At 38.6% G+C, this 24,176-nt stretch overlaps 2 protein-coding genes across 2 annotated transcripts; both read right to left on the bottom strand.

Moving 5' to 3' along the window:
- Window positions 1-3,761: 3,761 nt before the first annotated feature.
- LOC115743237 (pentatricopeptide repeat-containing protein At4g18840-like) lies at window positions 3,762-6,013 on the bottom strand. Its single transcript, XM_030677969.2, has 2 exons — window positions 4,001-6,013; window positions 3,762-3,969 (listed from the first exon to the last, which is right to left on the bottom strand). The coding sequence occupies exon 1, from the start codon at window positions 5,956-5,958 to the stop codon at window positions 4,030-4,032; it is 1,929 nt and encodes a 642-aa protein (XP_030533829.1). The 5' UTR covers window positions 5,959-6,013; the 3' UTR covers window positions 3,762-3,969; window positions 4,001-4,029.
- Window positions 6,014-17,534: 11,521 nt separating this feature from the next.
- LOC125314165 (platelet endothelial aggregation receptor 1-like) lies at window positions 17,535-18,992 on the bottom strand. Its single transcript, XM_048275659.1, has 2 exons — window positions 18,935-18,992; window positions 17,535-18,841 (listed from the first exon to the last, which is right to left on the bottom strand). The coding sequence occupies exons 1-2, from the start codon at window positions 18,990-18,992 to the stop codon at window positions 17,535-17,537; spliced, it is 1,365 nt and encodes a 454-aa protein (XP_048131616.1).
- Window positions 18,993-24,176: the final 5,184 nt, after the last annotated feature.

Below are 24,176 nucleotides of genomic sequence, written 5' to 3'. Positions count from 1 at the left end.
TGTTCTTCTCGAATTATTTTAGTATTCGAATATTATATTTTTAAATTCATTTTATTCTTCTTTTTCTTTTTCCTTCTTCCTCCACCGTGACAGGCCGGCGGTGGTTACTGGCGAGCAGCTTGCTAGAGGTTGGTGAGCTCGAGGCTTGTTAGGCTCACCGGATCCGACGAGCCTTGAGCTCACCAATGGCCACCATGACCGGTCATGGTGGAGGAAGACAGGAAAATAAAAAGAAATAAAAAAAAAAAAAATGTGATTTTTTTTTTTGCCTAGATAAAATCTTGAGATTGAAATCATTTTTAAGAGAAAATCTCTTTCAGTTGATCATGGTGCATTAGAAATCCAAAATTGTAAGTGTGGAATGAGGGCCCGATCGAAGATCATGGATTGAGGCGAACCAGGTAAGTGATTTCTTGCATGCAAAAGGGTATGGGCAAGTGAATGTGTGCAATTTTCAGAGATTTAGGGTTTTAACTCGTTTTAATTGTGCGTTTGATTGAGTGAAAGTGTTTTCAAGGAATTAATTTTTTGGACTTTCATCGGTTTGGTTCGCCGAATCTTTCCGGTTATCAGAAATTCATGCATAAAATTATGAAAGTTAATTCATAAATCTAAAGAAATGAAAATATTTTTTGGAAATGTTCCCCTCAAATTATTTTAGTATTCGAATATTATATTTTTAGATTCATTTTATTTTTATTTTTCCTTCTTCCTCCACCACGATCGGCCAGTTGTGGTCAACGGTGAGGAGCTCGCTAGAGGTCTATGAGCTCAAGGTTTGTTTGGCTCGCCGGATTTAACAAGCCTCGAGCTCACCGATGGCCACCATGGTCGGTCATGATGGAGGTAGACAGAAAAAAATAAAAGAAACAAAAAAAATGTGATTTGTTTTTTGCTTGAGATAAAATCATGAGGTTGAAATCACTTTTTAAATGAGATCCAAACACTAAAAAATATTTTGGTCACATGCCACCAAACAAAGAAAAACTAATCATTTTCTCGAAAAATGATCTCCAGGAGAGTGTTTTTTCTTTTTTTTTACACGAAGTTTTCTCCAAAACAAATTCACCCAAAAATTTAGTTTAAATGTGAGTTTCTCTATTGCTTCAATTAAAGTTACAATTTCATATTCTACTCTCTCAAATTCGAAATTAGGATTTATCTAGCCAAGAAATTAGAAACTTTAGCGTTTAATTGGGGACAAAATGACTCTATGCAACGGCGAAAAAGGGGAACACGAATGACATGTGGTCTGAGGTCTAATCTAAGAGATCATTTGAGATAAGTGTCTTTTGAGAAAAATTCTAAATAAGGATATGAAGTGTTCTCATTTTCTCAAATAAGGATACCAAGTAAATTTTGTTTCAAATAAGGGCTTGAAGTGCATTTACTTTCTCAAATAAAGGTTTAAAGTGAACCTTATTTAAATAAAGGCCGAAGCGGCCATGAAGTCTAAAAAAAGGCCCGATTTCAAGGGCATTTTCATCATTTCCCTTTATTTGATTTTTTTCATTTTTTTTGTCTTTTCCTTTTTCTATTTTCTTAAAAATTGAAAAAAGAAGAAGAAAAAACACATCCACACACAGGCAAGAAGGGTAGGCCGCCGCCCCACTATCGGGAGGAAGGGGCAATGAAGGTCGACAAGGTCACCGACGCCTCGGCGAGAGCCAGCAACCACCACCCCCCTTGGCGGGATCAAAGGCCGGGGTAGCAGGCCCTCGCCAAAACAAGGAGAGGGTTGAGCCCTCTCCCGGATCCGGGCTGGGGCCGACGGCCCCGCCATCATTTGCCGACCCCCACCGACAATGGAGTGACGAGCCTCTGTATGTATGTGTTTTTTCTTTTTTCTTTTTTCTTTTTTAATTTAAAAAAAAAGAAAATGGAAAAAAAATGAAGAAAAGATAAAAATAAAATCAAAATGCGAAAACGACGAAAATGCCAGTTAGGCCAGGTCCCTTTTTTGAGCTTCATGGCCAATTTAAGCCCTTATTTGAAACATGTTACGCCACTTCATGCCCTTATTTAAAACATTGTTCACTTGAGGCTCTTTTTTGGAGAAAATGAGAGCACTTTGAGCTTTTTTTTGGAATTTTTCCATGTCTTTTTTAAGGTTCTTTGGAGAAAATGCGTTCAATCAAATGTGTATTTTGAAATTTTTCCCATAAGTTTTTCAATAAATGAGTGACTACTTTCCAACCTGGTACCAAATGTCATTTGGTAATTTTTTTAGAGGAATTAGAGGTGTGCAAAGGAATTGGGAATCATTCAAAATCGGATCGAGCCACCCTAGAACCGGTCCGATTCCCGATTCCAGGTGTGGAACCGCCCACCTAAACCGAACACACACACACACACACACACACACACACACACACACACACACACACACACTCTCTCTCTCTCTCTATATATATATGTGTGTGTGTGTGTGTGTGTGTAAAGAAAGCTAAAATAATAAATCTCTAATCTCGCTCGTCAGTCATCTCATCTCATCTTGATCTCGATCTCTTTCAAGCAACTTTCTTAGTCTCTCGACTCTCAATTCCCATTGACTCACAGTTGCACCCCTAACTGTTCCTCACGAGCACGGCTCACTGCCTCACCTCCTTCTCTCGCTCTCGGTCGATTCCATTTGCTGTAAGTTAGAACCCTAAGTGCTGCCATTTGCTCTTCAATCTAATCATTGTTTGAAGTACTGAGAGGAAAGTGAAGTACTCTTTGCACGCGTTTGAATTTTTTTTTATAACAAATAATAGGGAAATTTAAGAACGAGGCATTCTTTTTTTCTGAAAAAAAAGAAGCTTGGTGGGACGGGTTCATGGCTTGCTAGAAAACAAGCCACTGATGGTGTGAAACTTGGTAGGACCGGTTCCATGGACTCACTTGGGAACCGGACTAGACTGGCGGTACAGTTTTTGGGTGGGTCTATGGAACTAACATGCGGCTCCCGACCAATCTTCCCCTAAAGGAATAAAAATGAATAGCCGTGTGAGGAAGTGAATGAAGTGGAAGGTTACTGGAAATATGTGTTAATTATGGCCTTTTTTGTCTTCTTATTTAACGTAATGGTAATTTAGAAATACCAATAAGCGACACAAAGCCCACCTTTTTACTGAATAATACAGATAGATGATTTTAAATAGAAAATTAATTGTACTTACCATTACAAATTAAATACCAAGTATAGTAAGTCAGTAGAATTAATATTATGTTAACCACGATTCACGAATGAAGTTTAGTCAATTATCCCATAACCAATCATAACTATGTTGCTCACACCATGATTTAAATAACTAAAAGTGTATTATATACTTCCAATATAAATTAGATTTATTTGAATCCCCATTACGTTTCATCTTCCACCATATTTATCTTACAACAAAAGAAGAAAGTCAAACAAAAAGTCTTCGTTTCGTTCAATTACAACAATTTACCACAACAAAAAACAGACGAATGCATCAATCGTCTCGAGTTTTTCAAAAGTTCAATCGGGCCCTCGAACTTTTTTTGTTCTGATTAAGCCCTGTATTATATGCTTTTTTTTTTTTTGTCCAAATTGGCGATGGAGCAATCAATTTAGAATACATATTATTTACCTGGAGGAGAGGACACCAGCTAAATGTTCAACATATATACATCGACAGCTAAAACATCTTCCAGGCAAACTCGTCAATAAGCATATTACCTTCCAACTTAAGAGATGATTGCTTGATGTATATTAACGTCCAACTTCTGCTCTGAACTTTTAATTTCACCGACTAATGCTTGTAGGATTAACTCAACCTCTTAAAGGGTTTCCACAGTATCTTTCATCCAAAGTAGTGTTCCAGCAATAGTTCTCAATAACTCGAAGATGGGCATACTCATGAATTTGCATACTGCGATTTTTCTTTTATCTGGGAGATGTGCTGTACAGGCGTACATTTAGAAGCAAGGCGTATTCTTTGCAGAATGTCTTCACCTTCAATCCTAAAGAATATACAGAACACGGATCTTCGACAAAATCCAGCAATATGATCAAGTCTCTCTCTACTCTCGATCCTCTACTGCCGTGGAGTCTCTAGAGGATGCTTTTATCTGTGAACCAATCTCACTTAACATTGTATAAATCATACTTCTCTGATGGTGCATGCCATCTTTTGCGGACTCTGTAGATTCGACGCCTCCAAGTTGAATGAGGCTGGACCCAACTTCCTTATGCAAACCCTTTGCCTTCATCATCATCCTGACATTCTTGACTGCAACCCAATTACCTTCGGCTGCATACATGTTTGACAATAGCACATAGGGCCCAACATCTGTTGGTTCCAACTCGATCAAACGCTTGGCCACCATCTCTCCTAGTTCGATGTGAGAATGGGTCCTACAGGCAGAAAGCAGAGCACCCCATAGTGAAGATCCTGCCTCGGTAGGTACTTCTTTAATCAACTCTCCTGAATCCTTCACCAGCCCAGCACGAGCAAGAAGATCGACCATGCAACCATAGTGCTCAACCTTAGGTTGGATCTTGTATACCCGAGACATTAGGTTGAAACACCACCAACCTTCCAAAACCATTCCAGAATGGGTGCAGGCAGAGAATATGCTGACAAAGGTAGCGTCATTTGGCATTGGACCTCTCTTCTCCATCTCCAAGAACATCTCCAGGGCTTTCCCGCCATGCCCATGTATTCCATACCCCATGATCATAGCATTCCATGAGACAACACTTCTATCAGGCATCTGATCAAACACTTTCCTGGCTAAATCCATAGTGCCACATTTTGCATACATTGTTAATAGCGCAGTCAAAAGCAGCGTGTCAGCTTCAATGTCATTATCCTTCATGTAAGAAGAAACCAAGTGGCCTGTATTGAGGTCCCCTGTATTGGCACATGCAGTTAAAACACTCACAAGAGTAGCCCGATTGGGTTTAATCTCTTCCTCTTGTAGCATACTATCAAACAAACTCAAACACTCCGTATAGCCTTTAACACGTACATAAAGAGCCAACAAGGTATTCCACGAAACCACATTCCGGAAAGGCATCGAATCAAAAAACCTGCGAGCCTCCGACACATTTCCAATCCTTGCACACCCATCAATCATACAATTCCATGAGACGATGTCCCTTAACGGCATTCTATCAAACAACCATTGTGCCTCACCCATGTCCCCTCGCGCAACATAACCCGCAATCATCGAGTTCCAACTGAAGACGTCCCTTTCAGTCATTTCATCGAAAAGTTCGCGAGCAACATCCACTTCCCCATTCTTCACATGACCATCAATCATGGAATTCCAGCTAACCAAATCCAACACAGGCCCTGCATCAAACACCAAGCGCGCACTCCCAGCTTTTCGAAAAACCGAATACATGTGAATCAACGCATTCCTCACGAATAAATCCGAGTCAAACCCAAGTTTTAACACCCTGCCATGAACCTTCTCTCCTTCGGTCAATGACCCAATCCCCACAAACCCTTTCACAACAATGGGAAACGTATAGTGATTCGGTGAAACATCATTCCCCACCATCTCGTCATAATAAAATCTCATAGCACTACAGGCGTCGTTCATGTTGACATAAGCTCTCATAATAGTATTGCACAGAAAAGCATCGGGCTCTTGGGTACACCTGAAGAACGAAGCCGCACGAGCAACCTCGCGCAAAGAACAGAGTTTCTTCACGGCTCGGCTTGTGGCAAGAGAGTGTTGAGAGAGACGAGTGACAACTAGCTGCGCATGGGCTTGGTTGAATTCTCTGATACTATTACTCGACTCCAATCTGCGCAGAATCGGATGGGCTAACGTCAATTCGTCGACTTCTTCATCGTTTGTGATTAAAGTTCGTCGCTTGACATCGTCAGGCCAGAGTTTCGGTGTCGGCTTGGAGAGGTTTTTCCGGGACTTGATGGACTTGTCGAGAGATAGGGATGAGAATCTGGTGTTTGGTGTGAGTTTCCGGGCAATGGACATATCGTTACTGGCTCGTTTTTGGTTGTGCTTCCGACTTCTGAAGTTTCGGAGCTCAGATCATGCTATAATGTCAAGTGCATGCTGGAATCAAAACAAAAACGATGACTTGGAAAAATTTAGAATAATGGGACAAAAAAAAAGGACATCGGAGGAAAAACTTTCATGGAAATACAAATGCTTTTTGCTTCGGTGTGCATTACTACTCCGCACTTGACGGCCTTTTGTAGTGGTCGATCGAAAATAACATTGAATGAGAGAAAGCAAGAAAGCCGTACAATAATGAAAAGGAAAAATACATTGAAAGTTCTAAAACTTGTCACGAAAGTACATTCGAGTCTTAAAAGTTTCAAAAAGTGCAATTAAGTCCTAAAACTTATTGTGAAAGTATTTTCGAGTCCTAAAAATTTCAAATAGTGCAATCAAGTTCTAAAACTTATCATATTAGGTTCCGTTTGTTTCGCGAAAAATGAATCGTTTCTGGAAAATAACAATATTTTTCAATGTTTGGTTGAAACACGGAAACGAACCGGAAAATATTTTCCACCATTTGATAAGGAAAATCAATTTCCATCACATATAGTTTTTTTAATTTTTTGAATAACCTAATAATTATTTTTTTTCTTTCTTTTCAATTTTTATTTAAGTTTTTAAAATTCAAGAGTTTTATTTTCATTTTTTTAATTATTTAGGTTTTAAATTTTTTTCTTTTCTTCTTTTTCTCTTTTTCTTTTCTTTTTCTTTCCTCCATCTTCTCCCTTTTTCCACCGGTTCTTTCCTCCATCTCTCCTTGCTCCGCCCTCAGCCCAGAGAGCTCGAGGCTCAGCCGCTCCCGGCGAGTCCCTTGCTCGGCCTCGCTTGAAGCCGGCGAGCTCGGGCCACACCGCATTTGGAGAGGCGAGCCTCTCTCGAGGCCGTCAAGGAGGCTCCACGTGGTCGTTTGCAAGTCCAACGCTTCCTCCATGATCTCGTCCTTCAAGTCTCATGGCCTCAACTGCATCACGCTGCACGCCTCCAATCTCACCGGTGTCGAGATCTACTCGGTCACCAAAGCCAGAGCCAGAGCCTCACCTCGCCGGATCTATCCTTCTACGAGTTGTTGACCCAGCGTTGTGCCAACGATTTGCGTGTTTTCTCCTTACGCAGATCTCAAATCGGCCAGCAGAGGGTTCAGCAGAGCTCTCATGATTGGTGAGGGAGGGTTAGGCTTGTGTACAGAGGCGTCGTCGCGGAGCTTGCCGAGATTGGGAGCTCAGGGCTGAGCCTTGGGCTCGCCGGCCGTCGCCGAGGTCCATGGTAGGCGGTTGGCAGAGAAAGCAGCTGCGGGCAGAGGCAATGGGAAGGAGGAGGAGGAAGAAGAAGGAGAAAAGAAAAAAGAAGAAATGGAAAAAATAAAATAAAAATAAAAATAAAAAAGATAAAAGATAACAAATTTAAAATTTAAAATTAAAATTCTGAATTTTTGAAATTATATAAAAAAATGAAAAGAAAGTAAAAAAATAATTATAAATAAAGAAAATGTGAAAGAAATGAGTAATGAAAGATGTGGAAAATGTTTTCCTCTTCTCAAAAAAGAGGAAAACATTTTTCATATTTTTGAAGGAGTTTTTTCTATAAGAGAATTTTCGCCCCCCAAACATCGAAAAATCCATAAAATGTTTTCCGGAAAGTTATTTTCAGCAAAACAAATGGAGCCGTAGTTCAGTCAAGTCCTTCCACCGATTGCACTTTTTGAAAATTTTAAGACTCGATTGTACTTTCGTGGCTAGTTTTGTAACTTCATTGAACTTTTTGAAACTTTTAGGACTCAAATGCACTTTCGTAACAAGTTTTAGGACTTAATTGAACTTTTTAAAAATTTTAAGACTCATTTGTATTTACATGACAAATTTTAGGACTTCTGGTGCAATTATTCCATAATGAAAACACACAAATACAAAGTCAAATAAAAGACAAGATAATAAATGCCAAAGGAAAACAAGTTTGGCTTCTTTTTCTTTGTTTCTCTTCAATAGGCCTTCTTCATTTATGAAGAATAGTGTTTTTCGTCCTTTAACTATTCATAAATAGTTTTTCTTCAATAGTCGGAATCCTTCGTCTTCTTCTTCTGTCTTCATTCCCCTTTACCGGCGACTACCATGAATCAAGGCAACAACAACCAAAATCTAGAAACTGTGACAAATGTGTTAAAATCCAAAAAATCAATTTTATGTTATTCAAACAGCCTCCCTTAAAATTAACTTTTGAATTCAACAACACCGAGCATTATCTTAAATTTTTTGAATGAATTTGCCTTTAGTGGTTTTGTTAAATATATGCAATTTGATCTTATGATATGTAGAAATTTAGCTTACTTTCACCACCTTTGACTTGATCACGAATATAGTGATACTTGATGTCAATATATTTGCTCCTGCCAAGTTTCTTGGCTAATGCAACGGCCGACTTATTGTCACCCATCATTTTAGTAAGACATGTTAGCTCATGCCTCAATTCATACAACATCTTACGAAGCGATTTTGCTTAACAAGTCGCTAAAGCTAATGCATGTATTCTACTTTAGCTATTGAGAGTGCAACAACTTGCTGTTTTTCCGAAGACCAAGAAATTACTCCCAATCCAAGAAAGAAAGCATATCCTGAAAAACTTTTGCGAGTCTCGGTATTACTTGCTCAAACACTGTCTATGTACCCCACTAGACTAAAATTGTCAATACAAAAATATAAAATTCCATAGTCACGAGTTCTACTGACATACCGTAAAATTCTTTTTGCTGCCCGCAAATGTAATTGGTACGGTTTTTCCATAAACCTGCTAATAATTCCCACTCCATAGGCAATATCTAGTCTCATAGAAGCCAACTATCTCAAACTACCAACAATGTTTTTGGAATAAGTGGGATTTACTAGTTCATCGGTTCCTTCTTTCTTCAGCTCTAACCGTTCTATTACGGGGAGTCTAAATTGGTTTCAACGATTCCATTTTCAATCGCTTCAAAATATCATTCGCATATTTCTACTGTGAAATAAATATGCATCATGTGTTTGCTTCACTTCAAGGCCAAGAAAATAGGATATCAATCCCAAAACTATTATCTCGAACCGGCTTGTCATAACCTCCCTAAATTCAGCAAACACTTATTCACAGCTTCTTATAAATATCAAGTTATCAACATAAAGACACACAATTATGTTGTCACCGTTAGTATTTGACTTGATATACAACGTATGCTCATACGGGTACTTTTGAAAATCATGCTCCAACAAATACTCGTCGATCCACGTGTACCAAGCACGAGGTGCCTGTTTTAGCCCATACAATGCCTTTTTCGGCATGTGAACTTGATTTTCGTGCCCTTTCTCATAACCCTATGGTTACTCCACATAGACTTCCTCTACAAGAACGTCATTAAGGAATGCTGATTTCACATCCATTTGATGGATTCTCCAATGGATTTGAGCTACAAGTGCTAAGATCATCCGAATGGTAACCATTCGGGCCACTAGTGCGAATGGTTCAAAATAATCAATACTTGGCTTTTGCCTATAGCCCTTTACAATCGGTCCGGCTTTGTAACGGTCCACCCGACTTTCGAGTTTGTACTTTGTCTTGTACACCCACTTGACACCAATAGACTTCTTACCAGGTGGTAAAGAAGTTAGTACCCATGTGTCATTCTTCTCAATGGAGTGAATTTCTTCATCTATTACGTGGATCCACTTTTCATATACAACTGCTTCATCATATTTACCATTATTTCATCAATGATTCCGTCACTATCACTGTCATTGTCTCTTGTAACAACATAATCCCTGAATTTTGCTGGCATCTCCCTCGCTCGTTGTGAATGACTCGGTGGTGGTTCTGAAGCTGCTGTTGGTAAAGATGTACTACAAGTCGAAGATGATGGAGGTTCTTCCGTTTCTCTCTCCAATGGTTCATCTTCAATGGTGATGCTTTTTTGGTCACCATTTTAGTTCTAGTCCTAGGCTTCATTTTCAAAAGATTGGACATCCTTGTTGATGATTACCTTTTCGGTGATCGGGTTATACAGCTTATAACCTTTAGTTGTATCATTGTAGCCAATGAAGATGCATTTCTCGCTTTTCTCATCCAACTTCTTTCTTTGTTCATCCCGATAAATGGGGATATGCCACGCACCGAAATACTAGTAGGAACGAAACATCCGGCTTGTTACCGCTCCAAGCCTTTTCCGGGGTTCTTCTAAGAACACTCCTTGTTGGACACATGTTTAGTACAAATACAGCACATGCAACAGCTTCTGCCCAAAACTTCTTAGGCAAATTTTTAGCTTTTAGCATACTTCTTGCCATTTCAAAAATTATCCTGTTCTTTCTTTCTGCTATACCATTTTCCCGAGGTGTATAGGTGGCGGTCAATCGACGTTTTACTCCATGAATTTTATAGTATTTGTCAAATTCATTGGAGGTAAATTCTCCCCCTTTCCGATCTCAACGTCTTCCGATTAAAACCACTATATTTTTCAACATAGACTTTAAATTCTTTATACTTGCCAAATACTTCAGATTTTTCTCTTAAGAAATATACCCAAGTTTTTCTAGTAAAATCATCCACAACAATTAGCATGAACCTTTTTTGTCCGAATGATTCAACCTCAATAGGACCGTATATGTCAGTATGTACCAACTCCAAAAGCTGCTTGGCTCTTCTAGCTTTTCCAATTGGAAATGATTCTCAATGTTGTTTTCCAATGAGACATTCTTTACATGGGCGGTCTGGACCGTCGATCAAAGGCATGCCAGTCACCATCTTTTCTGAACCAATAATTTTAGTCTGCAAAAATTTAGATGAACGAACCGAAGTTGCCACAGCCACTAGTTGTCTTTCATCATTGCTTGAAAGCTAAAGAGATTTTTTGTCCGAAGAGTCATGAGAAACATCCGGTTCTTTGTCATATGCACCGTTGTGATCAATTTATTGTTCGCACCTTTGATAGTGCAAACTCCATTTTCAATGTGAACTTTATGGCCTTTTTTTGAAAGTTGCCCAACACTAAAAAAATTCCAAAAAAGTCTTGGCACCAAGTAAACATATGCAATAACAACATTAGTACCATCTTTTGACTTGATATTAATGTTATCTTTGCCCATCACCATAATCTTTGATTTATTCTCGAAGTTGACTTCACCACAACTCGTCTCATCCAACTGCGGGAATAATTCCTTCCGGCCGGACATATGATTGCTGCAACCCGTATCCAGGTACCATATATTGGTGTCTATGGTGCTCGAGTCATCCTTCTTACATGATAGCACTATGTATTCTTCAGCATCGGTGGCATGTGTATGTTCAACCCGCTCGTACGTAGCCTTTGCCTGGCATTTGAATTTGTAATGTCCTTATTTGTTGCACTTAAAACACTTGACTATTGATTTGTCATGTGTTTTAAATTTTTCGATGAAATGTGAATTTCCATCTCTATCTCGACCTCCTCGACTTGATGGAGCGACTCGACTTTGCAATGCTTGCACGAGAACTAAACCAATAGACTTTTGATTCATTCTTTGCTCATGCAAGCAGAATGAACCCATCAATCACTCCAACATTAAGGTTGACACATCTTGCCTTTCCTCGATCGCAACGATGACGTAGTGAAATCTTTCAGTCAAGACCTTAAGATTTTTTCTACGACACGTGTATTGTGGAGTTCTTCACCATTAACTCTCAATTGATTAATGATGGTTTTGCACACAATCAAAATATGTCGAGATTGATTCGGAGTTATTCATGTGTAAATACTCGAAATCACCTCGAAGCGTTTGCGGACGCACTCGTTGGACACAATTGTCGCCTTTGTATGATTTTTGTAAAGTACCCCATGCTACTTTTGCGGTTTCCGCACTCAATGCTTTTTGAAATATCGTTTCCTTCACGGCTGGAAAGATCGCATACAATGTCTTTTGATCTTTCTTCCGAGAATCCACCAAAGATTCTTTCTCCTTCTTTCTTAAAACCTCGAATGCTTTGACATCGGCCACGTTGTTATAGCCATTTTCAACTAGATTCCACAAATCTTGTGATTTGAAAAGAACCTTCATCTAGACGGACCGGTTTGGTGAAATTCTTTCAGTTCAACTTTGGAAGCCACAATTGAACGGAACTAGTAAATATCATTTCTAACTCTGATATCAAATGTTGGAACCAAAACAATAACGATGACTTTGAAAAAATTTAATACAATTGGATAAAATGGGGATCGGAGGAAGAATTTTTATTGGAATGCAAATGCTTTTTGCTTCGTGTGTATAACTACTCTGAACTTCATGGCCTTTTGTAGTGGCCGGTCGTAGATAATATTGAACGAGAGAAAGCAAGAGAGTCGTACAATAATGAAAATGCTAAAACACAAAGTCAAATAAAGGATAAGATAATAAATGTTGAAGGAAAACAAGTTTGGCTTCTTTTTCTTCATTCCTCTTCAATAGCACTCTTCATAGCCCTCCTTCATTTATGGTGAATAGTATTTTTTTGTCTTTTTACTATTCATGAATAGTTTTTCTTCAATAGCCATAAGAATTCTTCGTCTTTGTCTTCTGTCTTCATTCTCCTTTCCCGACGCCTACCATGAATTAAGACCACCAACAACCAAAATCCAGAAATTGCGACAAATGTCCTCAAATCCAAAAATCAATTTTATGTTATTCAAACAGTGAATTTACCCCTTATTTATGAATCTCTTATAAGAATTCAGATCTTATATAAAAAGGAAATCATTTATTTTAATGGAAATATGCAAAAATAAGCTTTTTCCAACCTTCTATTGGGGCAGACCAAAAAAAGGAAACTAAACTTTTATTGGACGGTCTTCATGTATTTGTAACAGCTTAGTTGTCGAGTATCCATAGCTCAAAGCAAAAATCGAAATTTTTGTTCTCTTATTAGTCGTCAACCATTAGATTAGCTTGTATATAAGAAATACAATAACCACTTTTGATCACCGGGTTATTGAATACTACAATGTAATCGATGGTCACGCCCAAAATCCATCGATTTCGACCATTGGAAATTTTCGAGATTGCCAAAATAAGTCGTATACTCAATAGTATCAACCCATTTTATTAAGAGCTAAGTTGATGCATGAAAATCTCCAACACATACAACTCACCTCTCTCTTATTCCCTTTTATTCTTGCTTACTATCCTAATACGGACACACTCGCAATGCGCATCAATCAATGGTTACACCGGCATACACATTTGCCCTCGGCACGGGCCGAGCATTTTGGCTCCTTCGGATGGCCACAAATAGAGAGACAATCGTGATTGTTGGTGCAACTAATCGGGATATCCCAACGCTCATTCGGAACACATTTACATTTGTCACCTTCAAGGATGGGATGAGACCCGATAGGACACGACTCCGGAATACAAACGGCTCCTCCTTCCCGATCAGCCGAGATATCCTTGTGCTCATTCGGAACACATTTACACTTGTCACCTTCAGGGATGGGATGATACCCGGCATCACACGACTCTGGAATACAAATGGCTCCTCCTTCCCGACCAGCTGAGATATCCTTGTGCTCATTTGGAACACATTTACACTTGCCACCTTCAGGGATGGGATGATACCCAAAAGGACACAATTGTGGAATACAAACAGCTCCTCCTTCCCGACCAACCAAGATATCCTTGTGCTCATTCGGAACACATTTACACTTGCCACCTTCGGGGATGGGATGATACCCGATATCACACTACTCCGGAATACAAACGGCTCCTCCTTCCCGACCAGCCGAGATATCCTTGTGCTCATTCGGAACACATTTACACTTGCCACCTTCAGGGATGGGATGATACCCGAAAGGACACAACTCCGGAATACAAACGGCTCCTCCTTCCCGACCAACCGAGATATCCTTGTGCTCATTCGAAACACATTTACACTTGCCACCTTCGGGGATAGGATGATACCCGATATCACACGACTCCGGAATACAAACGACTCCTCCTTCCCGACCAACCAAGATATCCTTGTGCTCATTCGGATCACATTTACACTTGCCACCTTCAGGGATGGGATGATACCCTATATCACAAGACTCTGGAATACAAACGCCCTCTCTTTCTAGACTAGGCGAGACATCCCGGCGCTTTGGTGGAACGCAGAAACATTGCCCATGCTCGATGACCATACGAGACCCAATAGGACACATCATTGGAATACAACCCAAGGAATCCAAGCGCTGCGACAGAACACAGAAACATTGGTCTTGTAAAAAAATGGGATGATACCCGACAGGACACACATCAGCTTTTCCCTTGCTATCTTGAAGACAATATGCTGGTCCTTTTGCAGCTTGTGAGACAGCAAGACCTTAAAAGAAGGGAAGTATGGAAAATTCATTAGTGCAGTTCTACATTTAGATATAATAGTAATAAACGAGAGATGAGAGAAACCTACAAGATGTAATCACCAATAGAATGGCCATTGCACTAAGCTTGGCTTGACCATTCTCCATCTCCGAGTATGTGGGCTTGACTATTTGAGGTAAGATTTTGCAGTGTTTTTAAGGATTAGAGAGAGGAAATTTGGGCTTGATTATTAAAGACAACTGTGGAAGATATGTGTCATGAGTCCCCCTGAAGTGGGTTTATACAGATGTCTAAAGCATGGTATTTTAGGAGTGTGAGTAAATGCAAGATTTGATTTTTTTTTAATAGTAATTAACTTGCTATGTATATCATTTCCTGATGATAGTTATTGGTTTTTGATTTTGGATCAATTGGGTAATTCTAGATTGCCATACCATAATTTGAGAATTTCTTGGAGTTAATGAGATGAATGTAATTTGTATAATGTAGTTAATGTTGGAAAATATATGCGTAAAGTATTGGGGGGAAAATAGGTAACACGACACTATGTAATCAGAAAATATAAATAGAGATAAAAAAAAGCTCTAAAAAAAACCGAGAATAAATATAATAACGACCAAGCCAATGTTTATATAATTTCTCCAATTGAAGATGATGTTACAACTCAAATATAGACTTGCTTAATACTGTAAATTCGAAATAAATTGAACATGAGGTGAAGTACGGCTAACCGAATCTCCTTAACACAATTAGTTCATGCCAACCGTGCTAAGTAGCTTCACCATCTATACCTCCCAAAATACAACTCTTCGAATCCATTTGTATTAAAACTAAACAAATAGGACTCTATCGAACACTTCTCGAAACCGGTCCACTTAGAGGAGTGCCTTTCTAAATTGACAAATGAAAATCACACTTCTTCACGTGAACTTAAGAGCATCCATTAACGAGTCCATTAATGTTGCTGCGCGTGAGAAGAAGAGACATATCAGTGACTTGAAGAATCATTATTAAATCTTTGGCACGTAACTGAAGAAAAGGAACTGCTGCATAAACCGAAGAACCATTAACCCCCATAATTGCAGCAATTATGGATTTTACTGACCCTAGAGCATGCGGAACTGAATAGATACGAATGAAGTAACGTCTTGCAATTGTTGAGCCATTAATACATATAATTACAACAGTTAAATGATTAATCCTCTTATGTATTAAAAAAAAAAGATACCTAGCATGTATATGTCTTCTCATTAAATAAATGCTCTCCTTTTTCTCTAAACTGTCATTATCTGAACCAACTAAAATATGCCACAGAAAGTGCAAGTGAACAATAGAAATCCAACTCATTTGGTTTTAAGCTGCTAAGGAACTTAATTCGGATTTTTCAGAAGTCAAACTATCATAAAGCAAACTTTCGATTTTAATTATTCATATTTACAAAATGTCATTAATTTTCTTGTCGCTAATTATTTTGTTGACCGTTAATTAAACTTTCATCATGTTGAAGCGGTTAGAGAATTATATGTTATTTGTCCGTATTAAAATAAAGGATGATAATCCCCCACGATTTTTCACTCCACTTATTCACTAATTCTTTCCATTTATCCTTCCTTTAAGGGATTTAATCTCTCTTTACTTTCCTATATATCCTTAACTAATTTTTTTTACACATAATGTGTTCATAGAAAAAATAAAAATAAAAAACCTATTTTATCTCATGTACTATGTTTGGGTAGACCAAAGGAAATAAAAATTATGTCCTCACGTCAAACGCCCATATTTTATCGGCTAACAAAGAATGAAATAACTCCGTGGGAGGTTGTGAGTAGAATGCAACATCCAATCACTTCTCTATTACAAGATTGGGAAGTCAATTAGCAGGACGGTTTCCTTCCCTATCATATGAGAATATTTTTCTCGTCGGAGAATTATTTCTTTTGGTGCGATTCCCAAAATTGCCTAAAAATTTCAATTCATATTCATCACATAATCACAAACTTTTCTGCCCATCTTGACCGGAGATAATTGATAATTAATTATATTGCAGAGAGGCTCTATATCTAGAATCCATCTATCTAACCAAAACCCGATTTGTCCATAATTTACTAGGTTCCACAAAGCTTTGCCCCGTAAAGCCAGCCATCAATCGCCTTCCATAAAGTCGAGTCACCAGGTTTAGCATGTACATTATTTTGTTTTGAACAATATTAGGCATTCAAAACCTGTGCCTAGAGACAGTTGGGTTGAGTGTTGAGGCCCCATGATAACTTCAACATAAATCCTTGATTAGCCATTAACAATAGATCGTAGATAAGAAATTCTTGGTCCCCTCTTTCCAAAATGAAAAGGTTTCTTCCTCTTTGACTTTACTGGAGCATCAATAAGATGAGATAGTCTTTCAATGCATACCACAAAGATATATGGCGAGAGAGGGTCGCCCTGACGAATTTCCCCGCTTGGAAAGAAATCCTCTGTTGTATCGCGTTTCCACAAAACTTATACGGATGCTAAAGTGATGCAGTTCAAAAATAACTCAACCATACATTATGGAATACCAAACATGTGAAGAGTTCCTCAATACATAACCACTTAAGATGATCCTACGCTTTTTCCAAGTCAATTTTGTGGATCATATATCAACATTTTTCTTGGAGTTTGCTTATTGAAAATTGCTTCAATTGTTATAATGGCATTGTCCTAAATATGTCTGCGAGGAACAAAGCTAGTTTGATGAGGTAGGACGAGTTGTGGTAGCACTTCCTTTGATCTGTTAACAGTTACTTTGGTGAGAATTTTGTAACCGGCATTACACAAACTAATTGGTCCGAGGAAGCTACTACCCTCACGGTTTGACAGTACAGCTAGTTATTTTTGTTGAGTAATTTATGCAAAATATGCGGTGATGGTTCGTGGGTTTATGGTTGAGGTTGCTCCATCCCCAGCAGTATTGTCAAGGAAGTATTTCCCTTGGTCTGAAATTACATATTAACTCCGATTGCTTCATTTTCGAAATCAGAACTAACAAGGCTTTAAGAAGTTCAGCCTAGTTAAAATTGCTAGACCATGCTTCGATGATAAGTCGAATACTCAATAGTATGAACCCATCTTATTAAGAGCAAAGTTGATGCATGAAAATCTCCGACACATATGACTCGCCTGTCTCTTATTCCCTTTTATTCTTGCTTCCTATCCTAACACGGACACGCTCCCAATACGCATCAGTCAATGGTTACACGGGCATACACATTTTCCCTTGGCACGCACCGAGCATTTTGGCTCCTTCGGATGGCCACATATAGAGACACAGTCATGAGTGCCGACACAACTAGCCAAGGAATCCCGGTGCCCTGTTGGAACACATTTACATTTGCCATCTACAAAGATGGCATGATACCCTTGAGGACACTCTGGAATACAAGCGCCTCCATTTTCCCGACTAGCAGCGACATCTCGATGCTTTGTTGGAACGCATTTACATTTGCCATCTACAAAGATGGCATGATACCCTTGAGGACACTCGGGAATACAAGCACCTCCATTTTCCCGACTAGCTGCGACATGCCGGCGCTCCGTTGGAACGCATTTACATTTGCCATCTACAAAGATGGCATGATACCCTTGAGGACACTCTGGAATACACGCGCCTCCATTTTCCCGACTAGCCGCGACATCCCGGCGCTCCGTTGGAACACATTTACATTTGCCATCTACAAAGATGGCATGATACCCTTGAGGACACTCTGGAATACAAGCGCCTCCATTTTCCTGACTAGCTGCGACATGCCGGCGCTCCGTTGGAACACATTGACATTTTCCATCTACAATGATGGCATGATACCCTTGAGGACACTCTGGAATACAAGCGCCTCCATTTTCCTGACTAGCCGCGACATCCCGATGCTCTGTTGGAACACATTGACATTTTCCATCTACAATGATGGCATGATACCCTTGAGGACACTCTGGAATACAAGCGCCTCCATTTTCCTGACTAGCAGCGACATCTCGATGCTTTGTTGGAACGCATTTACATTTGCCATCTACAAAGATGGCATGATACCCTTGAGGACACTCTGGAATACAAGCACCTCCATTTTCCTGACTAGCTGCGACATGCCGACGCTCCGTTGGAACGCATTTACATTTTCCATCTAAAATGATGGCATGATACCCTTGAGGACACTCTGGAATACAAGCGCCTCCATTTTCCTGACTAGCCGCGACATCTCGACGCTCTGTTGGAACACATTGACATTTTCCATCTACAATGATGGCATGATACCCTTGAGGACACTCTGGAATACAAGCGCCTCCATTTTCCTGACTAGCCACGACATCCCGACGCTCTGATGGAACGCAGAAACATTTGCCGTGTGTGTAGACCTTTTGAGACCCAACAGGACACTGATCTGATGCACAAGGCGGGGCACATTTGCACTTGCCATGTACATAGACGGCACGTGACCCTCCAGGACACATCTCCGGAAGACATGCGCCTTCTCCTTCTGCAGCTTGGGAGATGGCAAGACCTTAAAAGAAGGGGAGTTTGGAAAATTCATTAGTGCAGTTCTGCATTTGAAAGTGATAATAATAATAATAAATGAGGGATGAGAGAAACCTACTTGATGCAATCACCAATAGAAGGACCAATGCACTGAGCTTTACTTGACCCTTCTCCATTTTCAAATATGATAGGCTTGATTGTCTGAGGTATGATTATGGAGAGAGTTTTTTAGGATTATAGAGGGGAAATTTGGGCTTGATTACTAGAGATAGTTGTGGAAGATATGTGCCATGAGTCCCCTTCAAGTGGGTTTATATAGATGTTTAAAGGATGGTATTTTTGGATTTCGAGCAAATGCAAGATTCGAAATTTGGATGAATAGTAATTAGCTTGCTACATATTCATATTCAGCTGCTGATATCATTCCTTTTTCTTTTTTTTTACATTTATTTCATTGGTCTCAATTTAAATGTGCACAACAATCAGTAATCATGGCATGCGATTGGATATTTTGAGATTTTCCTACTATAATCGGCGCACTTTTTGGATAATTCATGATTCTCCTACCATAATATGAGAAAAGATACCTGACATGTATGTATTTCCTCAGATAAATTTTCCTTCTTCTTTTTTTCCTCGAAAATATCATTTTTGGACCCGATTTAAATATGCACAATTTAATAATATCGAACAAAGTGCAAAGTGTGAATGTTAAAAATCCAACTCTTGGGTTTTAAGCTTTTCCACTTCAATAGCTGCTTAGTTTTGCATAACTCGCTAAGGAACTTAATTTGGATTTTTTTTTTCTTTTGGAGTCTATAACATTATAAAACAAAATTTTGATTTGGCATCTAATTCATTTTTACTAAAACGTCATTGTTTTTCTTATCATTTTTCACTTTGTTGACAGTAAATCAAACTTTCGTTGCCGACAAGGATTGCAGCCCTCATTAGATTTGAGCGAGGACGTCATGAGCCCTAGCCCAAGCCCCCACTAGCCACAACTATGACAGGCAAGGGCTACAACGCCCTTTCAGTGGCCCATGACCATCGCCCAAGGCGATGTTGCCTTAGCCCAGGGGCTGACGAAGGTCACCGGACTTATCGAAATTATGAAAAATAACAGAAAAAAATAAAAAAATTAGAAATTATTTTAATTGAAAATTTATTCACATAAGTGGTGGCCACTCATGTAGGATGATCAACCCTTACTAAACTGCCACGCCAGCAATGTCCGGCCAAAGTCAGTCAGAGGGACTACATTGACAATTAGTTAAAAAGTTTAGGACTAAATTGACGATCTTCAACATATTTGGCACTAAATTGACACAATTTGAATGTTTACGAATTAATTGGATGTCATACAATAACATTTAGGACTAATTTGACAAAAATTGAAAGGTTTATGACTGAATTGGCCCCATATAATAGATTTAAAATGTTTTCAGCAATTTTCCCTAGAGAAATACATGTGTTCTCTGTTAATCACCCACAATTGTTTATTCACTAATCCATGCCATTGATCCTACTTTTATGGGATTTAACCCTTCTTTACTTTCCTACATATCCTTAACTAATGGTTTTTACATATTGTGTTCATAGAAAAAAAAAAAAACCTGTTTTATCTCATGTACTATGTTTCGGTACACCAAAGGAAATAAAGATTATGTCCTAACGTCGAAACCCCTATTTTATCACCTAACAACGTTTGAAATAACACCGTGGGAGGTTGTGAGTAGAACGCAATGTCCAATCACTTCTCTATTACAAGATCGGCAAGTCAATTAGCAGGACGGTTCCTTCCCTATCATATGAGAATTTCTTTCTCGTCGAAGAATTATTTCTTCTGGTGCGATTCCCAAAATTGCCTAAAAACTTCGATTCATATTCATCACATGAGCACATACTTTCTTGCCCATCTCGACCGGAGATAATTGATAATTAACTATAGTGCAAACAGGCTCTATATCTGGAATCCATCTATCTATCCAAAACCCGACTTGTCGATCATTTCCTAGTTCCACAAAGCTTTGCCCCGTAAAGCCGACCATCAATCGCCTTCCACAAAGTCGAGTCACCAGGTTTAGCATGTACATTATTTTGTTGTGAACAATATTTGGCATTCAAAACCTGTGCCTAGAGACAGTTGGGTTGAGTGTTGAGGCCTCATGATAACTTCAACATAATTCCTTGATTAGCCATTAACAATAGATCGTCTGCATACATCAGATAAGAAATTCTTGGCCCTCTCTTTCCAAAATGAAAAGGTTTCTTCCGCTTTGACTTTACTGCAGCATCAATAAGTTGAGATAGTCTTTCAATGCATACCACAAAGATATATGGCGAGAGAGGGTCGCCCTGACGATTTTCCCCACTTGGAAAGAAATCCTCTGTCGTATCGCGTTTCCACAAAACTTATACGGATGCTGAAGTGATGCAGTTCATAAATAACTCAACCACACATTAAGGAATGCCAAACATGTGAAGAGTTTCCTCAATACATGACCACTTAAGATGATCCTACGCTTTTTCCAAGTCAATTTTGAGGATCATATATCAACATTTTTCTTGGAGTTTGCTTATTGTGAATTGCTTCACGTGTTATAATGGCATTGTCCTAAATATGTCTACAAGGAACAAAGCTAGTTTGATCAAGTAGGACGAGTTGTGTTATAAGCTTTTTCGACTTTACCCTATCTAATCTTTAGTTATTTTGGTTGCAATTACTTAAACCGCTTTTTTCTTTTCCTTTTTCCAAGAACGACAACTATTGATGTGACCAATTTCATACTGAAAACGATCACATGTGCCGCTACAAATAACTAGCTCAATAAGAAATATTTTCATCATCGCTAATGATTTATATTTAAATATCTTCATGAACGACGAAAATATTTTTCAATCATTCATCTTGTAAATGATATAAGAATTGATTTAGCAAAATATTTTTCAAAACGTTCATTTTCTACAAAACAAACGAAGGCTAAAGGAAGTGTTAATCATTCTCAAGAATTCTAGTTCAAGCCTGAGTTTGAGCTTACAGTTTCAGGAGAGTGAAAGAAAATAAAACACTTTATTGAGCCAAGTTCAAGCTTGATGATTAAAATGAAGTCGATATGGGGCTCCACCATTAGATGTCGGTTCGATTCGGTTCAGATATGAAGGAAAAATATTTCTGGGAAATTATGTTCCGACTTTCCAATGTTTGGATGATGGAAAGCTAATAGATCTACAAAAGATGATTCCATGGACTGAAAACAAATAAATAAAAACTAATCATTTTTTCTTAAAAATATTTTCATGAAAAATATTTTCCTTTATCATGAATTTTTAAGATAAACAAACGCACCCTAAAGTAATCTCAACTTGGGGCAGGATCAGGTTTCACGAAGGAGGAGCTCCATCTCATGGGGGCGTAGCCATCTTGTTTTACACACGAATGAAGCAAGTGCTTAAAAGTAAGCCAATGACTTGTGTCGGGTCAACACGTCTTATTGAGAATAAAATCGATTAATTCAACAATCTCCAATACTCACATAGACACACAACATCAACACAAGCAGACACATTTTCCTTCGGTGCAGATGGAGCAACTTGGCTTAGTTGGATGGAGACAGACAGGGAGACAGTCTTTAAGGCTCTTTGCCATCTGCAATCGGGCCATCTAGGCTCTTGGTCTTGATGCATACGCATATGCCTTGTACACAGATGGGAGCATACCCAACATCACACTTCTTAGGCTTGCAATCCGGGTCAATCTGGCAAGTCACTTCCTCAGCGTGGGAGACCACAAAGCCTTAAAAGAAGGAACAATCATTAGTATAATCATGATAATTATGATAATAATGAGCGCAGGATTAGAGAAAATGACTGAAAGGGGCCACCTACATGATGCAATCACCAGCAGAATTGCCAGTGCACTGAGCTTGGTTTGACACTTCTCCATTTCCTAGGTTTTGTTTAGACAGAAGAAGAGAGGATTTGGGTTTTGCTTAGATGTGGTTGATGGGTGTCATGTCCCTCCTTCCATGGAAAGGGGGCCTTATATAGATGTCATGAGTTTTGGCATTTTTGGAATTTTTGGAAAATTGAAATCCAAAAATGGAAGGTGTAATTCCTTACCAAAAAAAAAAAAAAAATGGAAGGTGTAATTATTAAGTTGCTAGTTCTGCTGATTCATCGTGTAACCCTGCTAATATTATTGGGTTTTCCTTTAGGGTAACCTTTCATGGGTCTTCATCGAAATGCATATCCGCTTTTACTGGTAAGTTAATAATTAGTTTGCAGTATATATGATGATGCTATTTCCACACCATTTTTGTTAACCAAAACACACAATTTTTATATGGGCCTTCATCGAAATGCATATCCGCTTCTACTGGTAAGTTAATAATTAGTTTGCAGTATATATGATGATGCTATTTCCACACCATTTTTGTTAACCAAAACACACAATTTTTATATTGGTTAATACCACGAAAAACCTCAAACTGGTACACCCGTAACAAATTTACCATAAACTATTTTTTTTACCATAAAAAACCTCAAACTAGTACACGTGTGACAAACTTTCCCTAAACTAATTATTTTGACTATCAAAAACCTCAAACTGGTGTACACGTCACAAATTTACCCTTCGTTGGTTTATGTTAAATTAGATTAATACCACCAAAAATCTCAAATTGACACACATGTGACAAATACAGAGTAAAAACCCCAAAGATGTACATCCGATAATTGCCACATGTTAACCAAACCGGCAATTTGACGATAAAATTTAATAAAAAACTAACAAAAGGTAAATTTGCCACAAGAGTAACAGTTTGAGATAAATTTATCAAAGATGTACCAGTTTAATCTTTTTGGTGGTTATTGGGGTAAATGTGTATCAAGTGTACCAATTTGAGATTTTTCGTGGTATTAACCATTTTTATATTAATTGACTAACATCAACAATTGCTCTGCGCATATATTTGATGTCGAATATCGTCCCTTGACGAGCTCCACAAAATATACGAAATAGACTAGACTGTCTAATACTAATTTGGGATACATGCATCGGAAGTCCTAAAATTTGTCACGAGAGAGCAATTGAATCATAAAATTTACAAAAAGTGCAATCAAGTCTTAAAATTTGTCAAATTGGTGCTATCGAGTCATTCCGATAAATCCACCCATGACTAACAGAAAATGCTGACGTGGCTTTCTTTAATATTCTCTCTCTTACGTGGCGATGACGTGGCTAAAACATGAAACATAAAGCTACAGCAATTCCCAAAGCATCTCAATGGGGATTTTTGGTTAAATATGTTATTGTTATAAATCAGAGTCTTTGAATTTGGTGTCCAATCTATGTTTAC

The sequence above is a fragment of the Rhodamnia argentea genome, chromosome 3 (genome assembly GCF_020921035.1).
Source record: "Rhodamnia argentea isolate NSW1041297 chromosome 3, ASM2092103v1, whole genome shotgun sequence".
Taxonomy (NCBI): domain Eukaryota; kingdom Viridiplantae; phylum Streptophyta; class Magnoliopsida; order Myrtales; family Myrtaceae; genus Rhodamnia; species Rhodamnia argentea.
This window is presented reverse-complemented; position numbering and strand designations above follow the sequence as displayed.